Source organism: Talpa europaea (genome assembly GCF_964194135.1).
Source record: "Talpa europaea genome assembly, chromosome: 8".
NCBI classification, from domain to species: domain Eukaryota; kingdom Metazoa; phylum Chordata; class Mammalia; order Eulipotyphla; family Talpidae; genus Talpa; species Talpa europaea.
Window position 1 is genome coordinate 91229028 of NC_140075.1, and position 19578 is coordinate 91248605.

The following is a 19578-nucleotide window of genomic DNA, read 5'->3' on the forward strand; positions in this document are numbered from 1 at the left end:
CCACAATTTCTAATTTAAATGTGATGACTATCATTAATTGGTAACTAATGGTTGAGTGCTCTGAACCTTCTAAGTACTCAATAACATGACGGTTACTTATGAAATACAGAGTGACATTTATGTAGCAATTATGCAAGCAATATGAGCATGGGATGGAAACAGTCATCTGAAGGTCCTACTGAAACAATAAATAACAACAAAAGTAACCCATACCTTCTCTGTGTCGATGCCTTTTGACATGGACCATGTAGAGACAATATAATCCATGACTCGTTCGCTAAGGCCTTTGGGGACCTGATAGAGTTTCAGAAAGTCCCGAACATTATTCAGCATCTCATGATATCGGTTGGTGTTGGCGTACATCTGCTGGAAAATTGTGGTCACATTTCCAAAAATAGTTGCATAAAGGAGAGCTGAAAGAGAAGGAATGATAAAAATAAAACAAATATCCCAATTGAGAAAAATAATATGAATATTAGCCAAATCAGTGAGTCAGTCGACCAAGATATCTATCAACTTTTAGGAGTAAGTGCATTTCAACCCCTGAGAAGAGTGACTGGAATTTGGGATCCACTCTGTAAGTGTTACCTTCAATATTATAAACATGATTTTATGAGCAGGCACCACTCTTATTAAGGTGACAAAATAGTCGGGGGTTAACAGCTTTCATGAGGAATTAAATGATCCAAAGTTGTAATTTACTTAAGAGAGTCTATCCTGATGACTAAAGTCATCCTTCAGCCTTGTCCTACTGAATGAAGCCTAATGACTTTAAATATTCCTGGGATTGATGATCCAGTTTAGAAATGTATATGCTCCCTCACTACTTGCTCCATCCAGCTGTTGGAATACTTCCCTGCTTATAAATATTTTTGACAGAACATCAGAAATGTATGGAGTAGAGACAAATTAAAGTATGCATTTTTAGAAAGTTTTGAAAATGAACAGGACTGGAATTAACAGCTAAATAAAACTAAAGGAGTGCCTGAAAATTCCAGTTTCCCAGTGCTGGAAGCTTTTTGATTCCACCATTTTAACTAAAAGTAAAACCACAATGTAAAAACAAACAATGGTGCAACCATTGTTTCCTACAAATGGGAAAGGGTTTTTTATGCCTCTGAAGTGCCATCCCTCTTCCTCATCCTGTATTTACCAGCTCTTCCCTTTCCAGACCTGGTCAGTCTACTAATGTTGACCTGACCCTACAAAAGTTTTATCCTGTGCCTCTTAGTATGCAAATCAACATTACCCCAAAACAAGCAAAAACAATGAGTTCAGCCCAAACTGTTCACACCACCAACTTTAGTCATACAACACCCCTAACCTACCCTGTCTCTTTGATTCCATTTCTTTAACAGTAAGCTCTTTTGAAGGGGGGGCAGAACACTAATCCCCTTAAAATTTGGTAAACACAATGTTTAGTAGCCACACACATTCCATTAAGAATTTATCCAAAAAGTAAAATATCAGATATGACAATGATCAAGATAATTATTAAGACAATGATCCAAAAAGTAAAATATCAGATGCAACATCGATCAAGATAATTATTAAGACAAATAAGACAACAATCACTTGCATTCTATATCCTGCAAGCCTTTGAAAAATGACCCCCCCCACACAAAGATAGGTTGCTTCATTTTGCAATTTCTTCAACCAAATCCCATTTGATAGAAATGGTATAAAATCAAGCTGGTGAGGCATCTTAAGATTCTGAATCTACTTTCAGAAAATCATTTACAAATTTTTAAGAACAATTGTTCTCTGAGTACAACAAATTATAATTTCACAACAGATAGCTATTACTTTATAAGCATTTACTCAGTTTTCTTCCTATTATTTAGGGATTTTTGATGCCAATGAAGGACAGTTTTTAAGATAGTTGACATTTTGTTAAAACTGAGTAGAGAGGCTTTAGTGCTGACATTTCACAACCAGGCTTTCAAATCTTTGAATATTTATATTTAAAAACAAAGCTGAAAATAGAGATAATAACAGACACAATATCTCTATTCCACTATTAATGGTATTTAAAACAGAAAACAGAAAAAACATGAACAAATTAATGATACAAGAATCAGGAATTAAATAAGGAATTTTACATTTTCAGAAAAGGGAAGTAAGAATTTTTGCTTTTAAAATAAATGATTATTTTAGGGATCAGTAAAATAATGCAACAATCATGTTTAATAGTTCCTAGCTCCTACAAGCTATAATAAAAGTTACAGCATGAACTATTATTTTCACATGTTTAACTTTTGGCTCCCTAAAATGTTTGCAAGTGCTATATTTGCAGAAGTGTCTTACTACTGCCTTTCAGTTTAACGAATTACCACAAACATTTCATCTTTTTCATTATATATATATATATATATGCACACATGCTGCTCATATTAAAGCTCACGCACTAAAATAGCAAGAAAATTGCCAATGTGCTAAAACTTTGCAGCCTTAATAAATGAAGAATATATTGATAATTGACACCCCATTGTTTGACATATATTACAACCATACCCACCTCTGTTGCCCATTTTCATGTAAGTGTGGTGTTCTATGCTTGGTAGAATTAAACAAGGACATAAGAGATTATTTAATGTGTGTATATATATATATATACACATATATATGTGTATATATACACATATGTATATATTTGAAAGAGCTCTAATATATATATTAAACATTTGAAGGAGCTCTTATTAAACTTTGAAATAAATCACAAAATTAATATAAAAGATTCACATATTTCTACATGCAGCTTCTCTCAATGGTGAAATGTTACACAATTATGGTTATTTATCAAAACCAGGGAATGGCAGAAAACAATTAACAAAAGTATAGACTTATTCATATTGCCCCATAATTTTATATGCACTCATTTTTTTGGTGTAGTTTTATGAAATGTTACCACATGTATGTATTCATATATTTGTATTTTTTTACAAAGAAACTATTTTGAATGGGATGCCTTATTGTAAATATGTCTACTTTACAAGTAATTGCACTAATTCATTAAAACTTGGTAAGTCCCATTTTACATGCTCTTTTGAAGCCTTTTAGCCTTGAGTGAACTTAGGACAAGATAATTTTGCAAAATTATCATATTTAAAAACTTGGTTATTCTGGCATACACACCAGCAAATATCTTACATAAAGAAGTCTTATTTTTGTCACCAGAGACAAAGTGGGAAGCAGAGAGCAGAACAGGCAGATTGACTGAAAGACACTGCTGAGGGGAGCAGCGGGCAAGTCAGGAGAGGTCTGCTGCGCCATGTGGGTCAGCTCCCTGGCTGGGGATTGAATTTGTGGTGCAGTGGCTGAGAATAGCTTCTTAGGCAGCATCTTAACCCCTTGCACCACCAGGGAAACCCACGCAAAGGGATTACTGTGAAGATAATTAGAGTAGCTAAGTGATGTCATCAGATTTTCTGACACCCTTCCATTGAAAAGTTTCTGTCTCCCTTTCTCTAGAATGTAGGCATAGTCTATTACTGCTTGACCAATAAAATATGGCAGCTGCAATCATCTACCAGTGCCTGGCCTAAGACATGAAGGATCTAGAAACTGGCTATTCCTCACCACTGGAACAATTACTTTGGAATCCAGTGTCCATGTTGTGAGGTGCTGCAGGCATGCTTCCAGAGAGGCCCCATATGGAGGAATCAAGGCTACTATCCAAAAAAAGCCTTGGCCAATTTCCCAGTCAAGCATTAGTCTTTGACTCAGCAAGTTGAAATATCAGTATGAGGAGACTTTTTGGTAAGACTTAATGTGATGCCAGTGGTTAACCATCACTTACCATTCTGCTTGTATTCTTATTAACAGCTAAGATATGAAAGAAAATGCCCCACAATCTATGGTGTACAGCACATAGTTTTACATAAGCTCATCATCTGTGTATGTGGCTGAGTCAATTGAGAAGTATATATTTCAGACCTGTTCAAGTCACTTCATATGACAACAAATTGATTAGGAATAAGTCAAGCCATCTTAGCACTAAGTGGCAAATGAGTAAAATAAATGGCTGTCTTTTTTTCTAACGCACTAAGGTTGATTAGTTATGCAACTATAACAATATAAACCATAATTAAACAGATTTACTTTCAAATGCTCAAGGTACCTGGGGGAGGAGGGTGGTGAGCCCTTATGATGCACATCAGAGTCCAATAGCACATCTTGGAAAAAAGCTTTTTTAATGATATATTTCATATTTTAAAATTGGAAAAAACTATTAAAAATATAAACATTAAAGCTACAAATAAATGTTTAACTTTTCTATGCAAAAAACAGTTTAGAATATTGATAATGGTATATAATTAGTCACAAATCTCATTTTTCATTCAAGCACTGCTGAATTCAGTAGATGCTTATCGAACACATTATATGCCAACCACTTCACTGGCCAGTAGATATGTGATTAAAGCAACAGCCATAATCCCTGCTCTCAAGTAGTCTCACTACTTCCTATAGAAAACACTAGTCTTTAATTCTCCCAAATTTCATTCTTTTAAAGAAGGTTCCTTTTGATAATTTACAAAGTCCACAAATAAATTAGGAATACACAAACTAAACCATTTATTTCTGAAGGTTAAACAATTTTCAGAGTCAAACAAAAATCTGTGGTTAGCTAATTAATTGTATCTCAGTGTTCATACTTAAAAGCTGCTCCTAAAAGCTACGTAAGCAGATAGGATGATGGTATCCAACTCTCTGAAGAAATTAAATTCTCTAGTCACTTCATTTTGTTTGCTCCTCAGTTCAAGCTGCACAATTCACTTCTTTATAAATGATTTGTATTCTTTAGGCTTTTTGTGCCTGTTCATGATGATAGTTCAGCATTTTCTTTTCCCAATTCTCTTCTTTTTATAAATCCTGGCAACTAAGCATTTCCTTAGATTGAGCAATTTAAAATATTGATGTTGCAACACATTTCTGGTAACCTTTAAGAGCATGTAGGTGGTTCAACCACCATTTCCATTTCTATTTATATTCACTGAAGTCCACACTTAACAATGATAATTAAGGTGTAGAGAGAAAAAATTTCCATCAATCTATGATTGCATATGTAGCATACAGACATTTTAAACATTTGAAATAATTCCCATTAGCCCTAGAACAATGTGAAGACATTGATCTTCAGAAGCCTTCAGTTTCAAAGTCTTACTCTCCTGCCAGCTTTCTCATGGTAGCTCCTGGTTTCCTTGCTTTTTTGTGGAGACCCTGATATGTAAGCCGCCATTATACATCTACGAAAGAGTCAGATATTTTCTCTTTCTCAGGCTTCACTTAATCCATGCCATTATTCCATCTAGTACCTGAGCTAAATCAGGTACTAGTCAATCATCCTATTAGAAACTAATCTCATTAATTACTTTAAGTACTATATATAAAAATTATTTAATATAGTATCTATCTCATGAATGTTGCAATTTTGAACAAGGAATTCCAGGTAATATGAGTTGACTGAATCTTTATCTGATTTAACTCTCAACTAGTAAGATGACTTAGCACACGAAAGGGGCCATTTATAGAACTTATCAAATTATTGCATAACATTAGATAAATTCCACCAGCTTATAACTGATCACCTAAATAACATAACAAATGACTACATCAACATTATCTCAACAATTATATGACAAAGAGTATTAATATCATACCTATATCATTGTACCATATAATCATATCTAGATGCCCTAAAGAATCACTTAATTTTAGAAAATTAAACATGGGCCTCCCTGGTGGTGCAGGTGGTTGAGCATTTCATTGTGAAGCTGTTCACAGCCTCTGCAGCACGAGTTCGATGCCCACCGGCGGGCGAGAATCCCACATGGCGTGGCAGAACTCTCCGGTCTCGCTTGCTGCTCCTCTCAGCACTCAGCAGTGTGTGTTTTGTTAGTCTACCTGTTTTGTTTCCTGCTCTGTCTCTGGTGAATCCTCTCACCCTCCCTCGCATCTGGCCTGCACTTGTATAAATAAAAATAAATCTTTAAAAAAAAAGAAAATTAAACATAAACATGTTAAACAATTACTAATGTAACATCAATGATGGAAAGAAAAGGAATGGAAAGCTGCAGAAAGCATATTCATTGCAAATATTCCTAAAAAGTTAAAACAAGTAACAAAAACATCTAAAGGATCAAAATAACTTGGTGGGTCTTCTAGGCTTAGAGGGCTGCTTAAACTGCCATTCTGGCTATACACTTTGGCCTTTCAGTACAAAGTCCTTTGGCCCAGTCAATCAATTACCTAAACTTAAAGAATGCAAACTACCGGACCCTGCAAACCCTCTCAAGTTAAAGGAGAGCAGGATGCTTAATTAATTCGCTGGGACAATGAGTATACTCAGGAAGCAAGACCAGGAATGCTGGGGAGACTGATATGTAACTTTGCATCCCAGAGACCAATCAACAGAATGCCTTGTTAATAAGACGGGAACCACGAGTGGGGGTCAGAAGCTTAATTTCGACTTTCAAACAGGGCCATAAAACTAATCTAGATCCTCAGACTCATTTCCCTAAAAACCCTAGATAACCTAAGCAGACATTCGCTTCTAAACTTTGGTTGAGTAAAAACTTCTAAATTGCTTACTGGGCCCATGAAAAGTTAAGTTTCTTATTAAAATTAATTAGCCAGGTAGCAACTATAATGTGGAAATGCAACTTTCTTTGAGCTAAATTCCAAACCTTAGATTTCTGATAAGAATCTGGAACAGGCAAACTGCACAGGCAGAATGGCGGCTTAAAGCAGCCCTTTAAGCCTAGCAGACCCACATAACTTGATCTCCACTTTACCTCCATCATAGTCTTTATGTATTATGTATTTTCTTTTTCCAATTCTCTTCTTTTTAAAAATTCTAGCAACTAAGCATTTCCTTAGACTGAGTAACCAATTCATTTCTAATGAATCCTCTCTCTAATTCAACACAACTCATTTAGACTACTAATAAAATTAGTGTAGTCACCTTACTTCTATAGCTATAAAGTTTTTGTAACTTTGATAGACTAATGGGCAATATAGAACAATACCTCTAAATTAAGGGGAACAATGACAATGAATCCTGACCTCATCATTTCGTAGTCATTTATGAGTCAAACAAAGTTCCCAAAATATATCACCATGAGACAACTAGAATCAAGAAATGATTCCAATTGTTTGTTATCTTTAAAGGTCCCAAGCTCTCTCTGAGCATCCATCTTTTCCCTACCAGTTATATACCTATTATTTTTCAGAGCCTCCTTCTCATAGGAACATAGTCCTGGTTGTATATAGTTGCCCAGTAATACAAAGACAAATCAGTTAAAAATAATTTGGATGGGAGCTGTCTTAGGTGCTAAACACAATCTCAAATGAGGGCACAGCTAAATACGTCAGTTTTGATACATAATCCTCTTCTCCATGTTTTGTAGGAATCCTAAAGCCAGCCTAAAAGAAACAAAGGAAAAGGAGACATGAGGGAGTTGGAAAATAAAAGGGCATGTAGGCAGAGGCTGCTGGTGACACACAACCCCTCAGGCATGCCAGAGGGAAAGGAGATGCTTTAATTTTGATATTTTTTTTCAAAAATCATAATCCTGTATCTCTAAAACACCAGCAACAATGTAAACCAATGTTACCTCAATTAAAAAAATTCATAGTAGCATTTACAAAACCTAAAACTCCAGTTCAATACAAATAACTAAAGGAAAATAAGATATAATTATATAGTGGGTGATGCAAAGCTCATGCACCAACTAAACGTAGCTGCTTGAGGGAGCCTAAGCAAGAGAAACAGAACTACTTCCTCAGTTAACCAATTCGAATCATGACAAGTAATGACTCCTTCTTGTATTGTCACTGTTTTGGAGTGGTTTCTTACACAGTAATAGATAACTGATAGTTAATTTCTCTGTGAAAACACTCCCTTACTTTCTTCTGTCCTAAATTCCATTCACTCTTCAGGGCTTCTTATTTCTTTCATGAAACCTTTTCTGATTATCTCAGGCCAAGAAATATCTTGTATTTATCTATCAAACATATCAATACATCACTCTGTAAAGCAGTAATTATATGCCTTGCTTTATAGTTTTGAATTTCTTTAAATTTATGTTGAATCTACTTCCACCTTTAGTTGGGCTCCTCCTATTTCTTGGAAGTTACAGTAAGGCATTATAAAATAAGTATACAAAAATGTTCACTGAGTGTTGTTTGCAATGTGAGGGAAGAAGTGAAATGTTCAAATATAATGGTTGGGTGGTACACAGGAAGACAAAACGATACAACAGAAAACATTAGGATGATGACAGGGATCTCTAGGCATGAATCAGAAGAGATTTTTTTTTTCATCAATATAGTTTTTTTTTTCTCCTTCCCAATTTTTTTTTATAATAAATTTTATTTTTATATTCCCCATACAATTGCAGCTCCCCCATTCTGGCCCCAATCCCTCCCCTCCTGCCCCCCACCCCCCAAAAAGTGTCTCTGGTTCATAGTTTTTTGTTGATTTTGATTTTCATTTTCTTATAGTTATTCATTTTCCTGGTCCCTTATTTAAGTTTTCTAGATTCCTGCTATGAGTGAGACCATCCGGTATTTTTCTTTTTCTTTTTGGCTTATTTCACTGAGCATGATCCCTTCCAGTGCCATCCATGTTGCTGCAAATTGCATGTGCTTATCTTTTTTGAATGCTGAGTAATATTCGATGGTATATATGTACCACATCTTCTTGATCCAGTCATCTATTTTTGGGCATTTGGGCTGTTTCCAAAGCTTAGCTATTGTAAACAGTGCTGCTATAAACATAGGGGTGCAGGTGTTCTTTGGAATTGATGTTTCTGTGTCCTTTGGGTAAATACCTAGGAGTGGAATTGCTGGATCATATGGAAGCTCTATGTTTAGTAGGTCCAGAAATCTCCACACAGCTCTCCATAGTGGTTGGACCAGTTTGCACTCCCACCAACAGTGCAGGAGAGTTCCTTTTTCTCCACAACCTCACCAACATTTGTTGTTGCTAGTTTTTTTAATATGTGCCATTCTCACTGGTGTAAGATGGTATCTCATGGTAGTTTTGATTTGCATTTCCCTGATTACAAGTGATGTTGAACATTTTTTCATATGCCTGTTGGCCATTTGCATTTCCTCTTCAGAGAAGAGATTTTTGTTCAAAGAAGACAGGTTACATAGTTCTACTTTTTGTAAGATGGTATGTATCTGTTAGTATGGGGAGAGGGCAGAGGAATTATTTATGAGTCTGCTATGGTTACCACATAATGAAAGCAGTTATTTAATATAGTAAAGAAGAAAATTTACTATCTCTGTAACATAAAAGGAAAATTTTTGTTTGTCACTTAAGCTGAACTATAATATATGATAGTAGATACTTTGATACACATAAAAATGAATTAGACATTTTTTTTACTTTGAGAAAATTAAATATTGTAGAAAATTGGGTACACACTTAGAGTTGGAAGATTTTAGAAAGTAAAATACACAGGGAACATGAGTAATGCAAATCTAGCATTTTTAGTCTCCCCATCAACATCCTTGACCTGTAGATAGTTGGATCATTGCATTAATTGATCTCCCATCAGTCTAATTTAGATGGTCTCCCAGCATTCTGTACAGGCCATTCCTTTTTCAGTTGGGCTCTTCCTTCTAGTTATTTAAATGTTAGGTCTAGCCCAGTGAACTCAGGAACAAATAAGTACCTTTTCTCAGCAATCTTTGAACCAATAGGAACAGGTAATTACCCTGAGATCTAGCTGTATTATCGCTAGACCTTTTACATGATGGAAACACAATTACCACTTTCAGCAGTGAAATGCTGGCATATTTTCAGGCAGGTATTCTGACCAGGGGATCATGCTCCTCTCAAGGTCATTGTTGGCTCCTCTCTATGTACAGTCCATTTATGATTTCAGTTCCTAGAAATGTTCAGTTCTTCCTTCAGATCTCTTACATTGATACTTCCTTTCTATTAGCATCTCAGACTGTAGGTTAGCACAATAGCTTCCTAACTATTCTCCTAATTTCCTGTCTGTTATGATACAACTGGCACACAGCCATCAGGCAACATTTCCTAAAATCCTAAAATTTTGTGATTTTTATTTCCCTCCTTAAAAAGTATTCAGTGAATACACATTACCTGTAAGGACAGAGAACTTTAAGAGGACCCATGGGATCTGCAAAATGTTCAAAAGTTTCTATCTGCAAGACACACTATTTTATATATTCTCTATAGGTTAATTTACCACTTCCCTACTTTGACCCTGAGCTACTGAAAGGAAGAATCTACAGTCAAAGATTTTTCCAGTGAGTGAATAAATAAAAGTTAATTTAATCTGGTAATAAGGGAGAAGCTCTGCTGGCTGTATGAGCACAGCAGAGATTCTCCTGACTCTCTCTCTCTCCAACTGCCTGCACGCTGCACAAATGATTGTACCAAAATACCTATTAAAATTTCATGTAATGCATAGCAAAGAATTCATAAAGGGAAAGGCAAAATAATCCTTGAATAAATTTATTTTTAAGCTCTTTAAGGCAGGGCCAATATCATCTGTTTCCTTCATAATCCTCAAGAATAACTAGAATATTCTTCACCAAAGTGTGCTGTTACAGACAAAAGTTGTGGACTAACAGGAAAAAATTACAACAGTTGATCTGGACTCCATCTTGTTTGGTAAATCGGTAAAACTAGTTTCTGTGAGCATTGAAGTCATTTAATTGTATGCGTGCTGTCAAAACTTTCAAAAATGGTGTTTTTAACCATCTTATAAATATAATTAGGCTTTTTCTTCATAGACCATTATTCAGAATATTCATTAATATGTCAAGTACACATATTTTATGTGCCTACTATTGCAAACACAAAGCTAAACACTATGGAAGAGACAGAGATGTGCAATTTTTGCATACAGATTTAAAATTTTTTAACTAATACTTGAAGACATTTGGTTGTAAAATTCTATGCTCAGGTGTAATTTATGAATTTTCTCATATTCCTTTAAAATGCTCCAAATAATGTATCAGAAATTGTACAAAATATCAAAACAATAACAAGCCTGATCATTTGGCAAAATGCTGTGAATGAGTCATAACGTCAAAACTAAACAGGTTCACATTACTTTTGTACTGAAGCTGCTCTACATTATAATCCTAGGTTAGCCTCGTCATCACTGAGGAGCCTTTAGAATTAATCATTCAAACAAGCACCTTTATGAGAGTAAAAGAGGATGCTATTTATTAGTTTTTCTATGACTACAGGAGCAAGGGCGGGGGGGTTGTCCCAGGCAAACAGGACACTCTGGGTCACTCCACCTTGTTCCAATTCCTCCTTCTGTGGCCCTTCCTCCATCATGAGAAAGTTCTGCAGGCTTCTGAGGATCACCTGCATGAGCACTCACTCCCTAATGAAGATCAAAGATTCAATTATTATTTGATCCTGTTTACATGCCCTGTCATCTCACACTGCAAGCGCCTACACATTAAAAAAAGGAGGAATATATCCCTCAGACTGTCCGATGTGAGGTCTAAAAGAAATGTCAGTTCTTCCAAGTATAGACTATTATTCTTGCCAAACACCTTCTTACATTCACCTGAATGGACATAATGCATAAAACAAGACTCTAGAACAAATTCTTTGTTCTTTTTTTGGCTGGAATTATACACTAAACTAATTCAGATGACCTTCAGGGTTTAAAAACAGGGCAGTTTGAAAAATATATGAGTGAGATGGTAAAAGTATGACTAGAGAAGCCAAGATGTGTTGCTCAAGTTATAAACAATTTGATTTGATGAAGCAATCCAAAATTTGCAAACTGTATTCTGTTGGAACACTATAATTCTCTATGATGGTAACAGATGTTTCTCTAAACACTGTTCCTGAATCAAATAAGTTTTATATTAGTTCTCCTTCAAGGAGAATCCCTACTCATATTAGCATATCACAATGCATATTAGCATATCAAAAGTGCTGAAAAGCCTTGCAGTAAAGACACCATTGTTTGTTCTTGGAACCCTTTTTGTTCACTAAAAACCTAGGAACATTTTGCAGATCTCTGTAGAAAATCATTTTACAATCACTATAGTAGGCAGGAGGAAACAGGTGCAGCTATTTGGAGGATATGAGGGACTGTTGTCCCAACCCCAGGATACTAACAAAGACCAGCAAATGAGTAGTCCATTTTAACATGACTGAAAACTGTTGGCACGATATCAGTGTCACAGACTGTTGTAGAGAAGGCCTAGCCATGAGAGATAATGCCTACCTAGGGAAGCACAGGATAGAAGTGCTAGGTCGTGAGGTCAATGTTGAATTCCGCCAAAATTAATCTAGGCAGGCGAGAGCAAGTTGAAGGACAGTGTATGAAGTTGGCAGGGTCCCACTGCTTTCGCTAGCCAAGACTGTCAGCTTTTTAGACACACAATCTCTGTATTCTCCTGCCACTATGGTTTTTGGTGTTATTTTTGTTCTGTTTGGTTTTGGTTTTGCTTTGTGGGTTTTAAAATGACATTATCTAATTGAGTTTTAAGTCAATGCTTGATAAATTGAGATAAAATGCTACTGAAAATGCTTACAAGTTTAAACATGTTGTATTAGAATGCAAAAGTGACTTAAAATAGGTAAACAAGCTACCAGGCTGGACATTATCTTGGTGAGAGAAGGAAATGATGAGGACCTGAAATAGAGCAGGGGCTAGGAGATGAAGAGACAGATTAGCAAACCAAAAGACAGGAGGAATAATCAATAGGACAGACTGGAACTTAAAGTCAGTGCATTCAAACACAGTTATGTTCTGGCAGTTCAGGAGGGTGTAGAAAGTCTTGGCACACCACACCTTCTGTCGGTATTATCACCTTCCCTTAATGTGATTGGTCAACTCAGGAATTAAAACCTTTGAAACCTATTAAACCAATGCCATTTCTGTTAACCTAACAAGTTTGCATTAATTCCAAATTTTTATTGCACTTCACTTCAGTTTTGTACATTTAGTTTCTCTACATAAAGTGTAAATGTATTGTAGACAAGAAAACATATTTCCCATGAATTGTGCATTTCCTAGAACATTGTGCATTGCTTACAGCAATAAATTAACTGATCTAAACTTAACGGATGTACTACAAGATGCATTTTGCACTTGATAGAGCACTTTAGTGACTTCTTTTAAAGATAATACCCCATCTTTTATTTAAACAGAATTGAATCTTTAAAGAATAATCACCAACATATTATCATATGTAGGACAATCACATTATTATCAAATTACAGAATCAAATCCATGTGATTATGTATGAGGATCTAATATAATTTGTCAGAAACTTTAAAAGTAGAATATATTACTCTAGTAATGATTCCTGGGAGCTAAGATTTGTAGAAGCTGAGTACTATACTACAGTGAAACTTTCTATCTTCAGCTTACTCTTTAGAAACTAGCTAAAAAACTACACTTTGAGCCTCCCTGGTGGTGCAAGGGGTTAAGCACCACACTATGAAGGTATCCGCAGCCTCTGCAGCACTAGTTAGATCCCTGGCCGGTCAGGGAGCAACCCACATGGTGAAGCAGACCTCTGCTGTCTCGCCCCCTGCTCCCCTCAGCAGTGTATTTCAGTCAGTCTGCCTGTTCTGTTCCCCATTCTGTCTCTGGTGGATCCTTTCACCCTCCTACCCCCGCATCTGTGGCCTGTACCCCAGCTCTTGTATGTATAAATAAATAAATCTTTAAAAAATTTTAAACTTAATCACCTATGATGAATGGAATTTGTGCAAAGCTGTTTGGTTAACAGAAATGGTATTGGTTTAATATATTTCAAAGATTTTCATTCCTGAGTTGATCAAGTTATCCTCCTCTTTCTAAGATCATACCCCAGGAAAATCATACCCCTTGGAAGACGATACCCCAGGAAACATTATGTCCCCCATGAAACACTGCATGATATATTACTAATTTCTTCTCCATCTCCCACACTGCTCTGTTTCATTCCTTGCTAATAACACCTGACACCAAATGTTCACCTTTATAACACACCATTACTGACAAAGTCTGACATGTATGGGATAAAGCCATACCAAGTGGATTCTACTGGGTACATCACTGTGGCAGAAATGTCAACTATAATAAGCATGTGATGAAAAAAGACCTTCAGGGTTGCTGTCAGGTAGAGCCTAACCTGACAGGTTAAGACTGAACATTTAGTTGAAGAGGTTGGGTGACTGAGGCTGACAACTGTCATTAACTGTGGAAAAACAAGCCATCTAAGATTCACAGTTTTAAGTTTCCATTTATTTTCACATTCCAATTTAATCTTTCTAACAAACATGGAATTGGGCCTTCCCCTACTTGTGGGTAAGAAATCTGTCTCCCCGCTGCATCCATGTGACACCACTGACTTGGTTTAGGCATGCACCATCTCTCAGCTGAATTACTGCAACAGGCTCCAGACGGACATCCCTGCCAACAATCATGTTCCAGCTATTAGAATTGAATAATCCGCGGCTTTTCTAGGAGGATAAAAGAAACTTAAAATGCATAGTTGCCTTCAATAACCAATTTTTACCAGTAGCTCACAATTACAACTACAGACCGGCTGTCGGTAGCACAGCCACTCAGAGCAGTGGGTCTGCAAACGGGAACGCAGTTCCAGCTTATTTGCAGAGTAAGGCCACCATCTCAACACATGCTCCCAAGATCAGCATTAAACAGAGCATTAGAGGATTATGCAGACTACTTCCTCCCATTGACAGAGGGAGGCACAACCTGACTAAGGCACAACCTGACTAAAATTTCTTGCATTGCTAGAAAATTCAGAACAGCACACAGATATCTGATCAGTGAAAACAGCCTCCAACCATACCAATTCAGTGTCACCAGGCTGATTGGCTAAAATACAGATGTGTTCATGCCACCTCCCTGCTTACCCTCCCACATGGGTTTCTGAAGCTCAAATACCCATTCTCTATCTTCATCTCCTATATTGCATAAGTCAAAATTCAGACTCCACAGACGTTCAAAGACCAACTTCTTTCACATTACCCTGTTTTTTACATTACTATTTTTTTTTAAAATCATGATATGACTATATCTTCTAACCACATCCACAGTTATCATCCTTGCCAACTCCTCCACATCTTTTGCCTATATGTCGGCAAAAACCTCCTAACTGGTTCCTGATTTCCATCCTTGCCTTTAGCAGTATATTTTCAAAACAGTGACATGATCAAAATGAAATTAGATCATGTTCACTGGTCCACTGAAGAATTTCCAGGGGTTCTCATCACAGGTAAAATAAAATCAACCAAAGCCTGCACAAACCAGGCCCTGTCTTTATCTCCAAATTTATCTTCTACAACTCTTTTCTACCTATGGTGCACTGGCTCCATAGACATCAAAGCCCACTCAGCACCCTCCAGTCTCAGTAGCTGCAATATTTGTGGATCCTGCAACCCAGAGTATGTTTCCATGGTCTCCTCCCTAACTTCATTCAGTTCTCTTAAACATCACCATCTAAAACAGGAATCACCTTACCATGTACTCTCAACCTTCTATTTCTTTACAGCACTTACCTGGCATTGTATTGTATTCATATATATATATATATATACATATATATATATATATGAATACACACACATACATACTGACTTTTGTCTATTGGATTCAATATACTACCTCCAATGATTAGAACAAAGTTGAATTAATTAATGAGTGAGAGTGAGTTGTGAGAGAGTGACTGAGTGAATGAGTGAGTGAGTGAGTATATCCTGACCCTCTCTGTCTAAGGGGCACTGTCTGGTACGCCACTATCTTCAAGCTGCAGCAGATAACTCACTCAAGTCTTCTACATTCTTCCCACCAATGGCAATTCTTCCCCTGTGCTTTCCGTTCTAACACAATGTCTAACGAGTAAACATTCAGGAATCCCATGTCAATGCATAAATGCTCAGAGGCAGTAAGACCAAATGGTGAGCAAGCAAAAAGACAGGGATACAAATCCAGAATTTATAATTTTTAAGTCCATGTCTATTTCTACTTTATGCCACAATTACTATGAAATAGAACTTTTGTATCTGAAATTTAGGATATTGAGTATATGTCTTTTCTTTATAGTTCTTTCAACATGGTTAGTATTTTGGTCAAATGAAATAAATACTGAGTGACATATTTGCTTAAGGGCAAGTTATCTAAAAATTAACCTTTGCACAATTCTTTGGCATGAAAACATAACATAATTCAGTAAATAGTCTCATGCATTTCAAAGAGTATGGGTAATTTTTATTTGAGTCATTACAACTTGCACATAAGGAATTTTATTTCAAAAACTTCTACTTGAACTGCAATATAAATGTGTATGACTGCTCTATCTGAAAGGTCAAGCTTCTCATAGTTAAAAAGTGTGCAGTAATAAATCATTTGATTAGAAGTGCATGTGTTCAAATTACCCATGCTATATGGGTGTGGGACGGAGGGAAAATCAAGTCCTCTGACCAGTAGTAAGTCCTAAATGTAAAGGTAATTATTAAATGTTTCAATTAAAAAAATGCTTGATCTTATTCAATTTATAAATCTATTTTTTTTACCTCTCATATGTGAAGTAGAAATACACACTGGTGATCTTTTTCTAGTTCATATATAGGAAAATTTTATTTATCCATTTGGATAATAGAAAGCACAGCTTCAATACTAAGTATTTGGGGAAAATGTCTCAGTAAAATTCCCATTATATCAGCAATGAAATCATCATCATCATCACCATAGGCATACATTTTTTATTGCATAACAGATGTTTTTACTAATTTGTTTCAAGCAACTCTCTAAAATTTATGGTCATTTCTCTTAGAGATGATGAAACTAAAGGCATAGAGGTTTTTAGCTACTTGTCCAGGGTTAAAGAGGTACTCAATGGTAGATTCAGGGGTCAAGTCCAGGTAGTGTGACCCAAAGCCTGTGCATTGCACCACTTCTAAAACTGCTTCTCAGTAAACATTTAAATTTATTTTGCCATTAACCATAACATGGTCTTTCTGAGTTTAAATAACACATCAGTGAAAACTAACAGAACATTCATTTGCAAAGGAAATGAAAACTTAAATATGTCAAGCTCTTGCATTCAGACTTTTTAATTGGCTTATTGAATCCTATTAATGTTGACCATCTTCTACAAACCAAGGCTTTCGCTAGAGCAGAGGTCGATTAGTGTCCAAGATGGCATCTTCCCAAGGAAATATCCTGATTGTAGCCAGATAAACCATTTACGTTCAGTATCACAAATGCTATGTAGGAGAGAGGCAGAGATGCAGCTCCCCAAACTTGGGGGCTCAAGAAAAGATTACCAAATTAGCAATTTCTAAGTCATTTTTAAAATTCCTTGGCATTATGTGGCTTTAATATGACAGATAAACTTTGTATCAAGTTATGTCTGCTAAAGACAGCTCAATTCTTTTGCCACTGATATGAGAGAATAAATTTCCCCCTGTGGAAAACAAGTCTCATGGAGATAGTCGTATTAAAAATGTCCTGTCTGAACAATAGAGTTGGTGAGACATTAGGTGTTAGTCCTGCCTCCTTCACAAACTATGTGTTAAGGATACTGAGGAAAAAGGGACTGAAATGAATAGAAAGCCCTGGGTAAGAGATAAGAAAACATGCGTCATGTGTTGCTATGATAAGTGAGAAAAAGAGAGAAAAAGATATAACAAAGGATGCGGAAACATGCATAATTTTCTCCACTCAGCCTCAATGTTTAATAAAAGAGCTGTATAAGCCATGTGGTAGGATAGGGCTGGCTTAAGGTGGAGCTGCCCACATATATTAGAAAGAGACTAATCAGAATCAGGAAGAACATGTAATTTGCAAAAAAAAAATCCCTAATCTGAAACTGAGTCATAGATTGTGTCAAGGAGTGTCCTCAGAGTCAACTGTTCTGGTCCTTTCATCCTATTAAATTCCTGATTTTCAGAAACCATACACTATTAATCTATCTCTTCTTTTTCCCTCCTGAATTGAGGTCCTTAATAAGAACTTTCCTCCCTTACTGAGAACTTTCTCATCAATCAGCATGTAAGCATATTCAAGTTTCTGCCAGCTTATAGAAAAAACCTTTTTTGATATTTTACAATTTCATTTCCTTTTCATTCAAAAAATATTAATTGGGTGTCTGCTGTGAGCCAGAATCAGCACTTTCAGTGACAACACAGAGATGAACAAAGTGGGCTCAGTCCCTCCTACCTACCCACCCACACTGTTGATAATTACTTGATTATGTCAACAAAACAAAATTATTCTCTTTGCCTAATTAAACTTTCCCCCCCAAAAGATGGCTCTGGCAAATGTTAAGAACCAAATATGAAAACATTATATTGGAAGATTTCTATGCCAAGCAATGAAAAGAATAGAGAAAATAAAATTTCTCTATCAATTGCAACACTTAGCTCAGTGGACATTGATTAGGACAAGGAATAAATTTTTGAAATGTATGACTCTCACTTACCTTATAGAAAAGCTCCAAGAGGGACCTCCCTGGTGGTGCAAGGGGTTAAGCACAGCACTGTGAAGCTATCTGCAGCCTCTTTAGCATGAGTTCGATACCTAGATGGCCAGGGAGCTACCCACATGATGCAGTAGACCTCTCCTGTCTGGCCCACAGCATAAGCTGTATTTCTGTTAGTCTGCCTGTTCTGTTCCCTACTCTTTCTCTGGTAAATTCTCTCGTTCCCCACACCTCTGGTCAGTACGCCAGTTCTTGTTTGCATAAATAAATCTTTAAAAAAAAAATGAAAAGCTCCAAGAACTTCTTGCTATCTACTCACTAAGAGAGCTAGTACCAATAAAGAGAAAAAGAAAAGGAAAAAAAAAAAAGGACACAAGGAAGAAATAAATGAAAAAAAAATACTAATTTATAATTTGGCACATTATAATCCCACAAATATTAAGAATGATATTTTTAAGGATTAAAGAAAAAGTATTTCAAAAAATAGTAATTTAAAGACATAGAGTATACATGAAGAATAATTCTTTATGATGCTACCAATTTATAGGTCTAAAATGTTGCTCTTGTGGGATGAAATAAATCCTTTTTGGAATTGTTTCAGTCATTAGGCAAGTTCACAAGATTTATCCGAAGTTGAGAACAATCCACACATCAGAGATGATTCAAGTTCATATCAATATATTATACAACCTTGAGCTCTCAATAAAAATCAGCGTCCAACTGGCTAAATCACACTTTTTGTTTAGGAAATATGATTGTTTAATGCTCCAGTGCTTTGAATTTCAAAGCTTGGAGGCACTTAGGAAATAAAACACTTGCTTTTTTTTTTTTTTCCTTTTCTGAGTGGATTTGAAGTAGAAAATAATAAAATTCCTTATCTGTTTATCATAAAGGCCCCACATCCTCCTTAATATTTTTCCTCAAGTGAAAGGATGAGGTGGCTGGGCATGAAAGTAAGGGGTAAGGTGAGAGAAGTCCTTAGTCTCTGCAGGCCATGTAGAGCGACGGCACCAGCCTGTACTGACAGACACAAAGTGGTCTGTGAGTGTGCAGAGGCTACATGATGGTCCATGCCCAAGAGCTGATGTGGTTCTAGCTTTCTATTTCAATTATCAA

The 19578-nt window shown here is 36.1% G+C and overlaps 1 protein-coding gene across 1 annotated transcript in view; it reads right to left on the reverse strand.

The window, feature by feature from the left end:
- Positions 1-19578, reverse strand: part of KCNH5 (potassium voltage-gated channel subfamily H member 5) — a gene marked incomplete at both ends in the record, with an annotated part of 246631 nt that overhangs the window by 79865 nt on the left and 147188 nt on the right. Inside the window, one exon of the mRNA XM_084241184.1 lies at positions 214-413. Coding sequence (XP_084097310.1) covers positions 214-413 — 200 coding nt within the window. The remainder of the gene's footprint in view (positions 1-213; positions 414-19578) is intronic.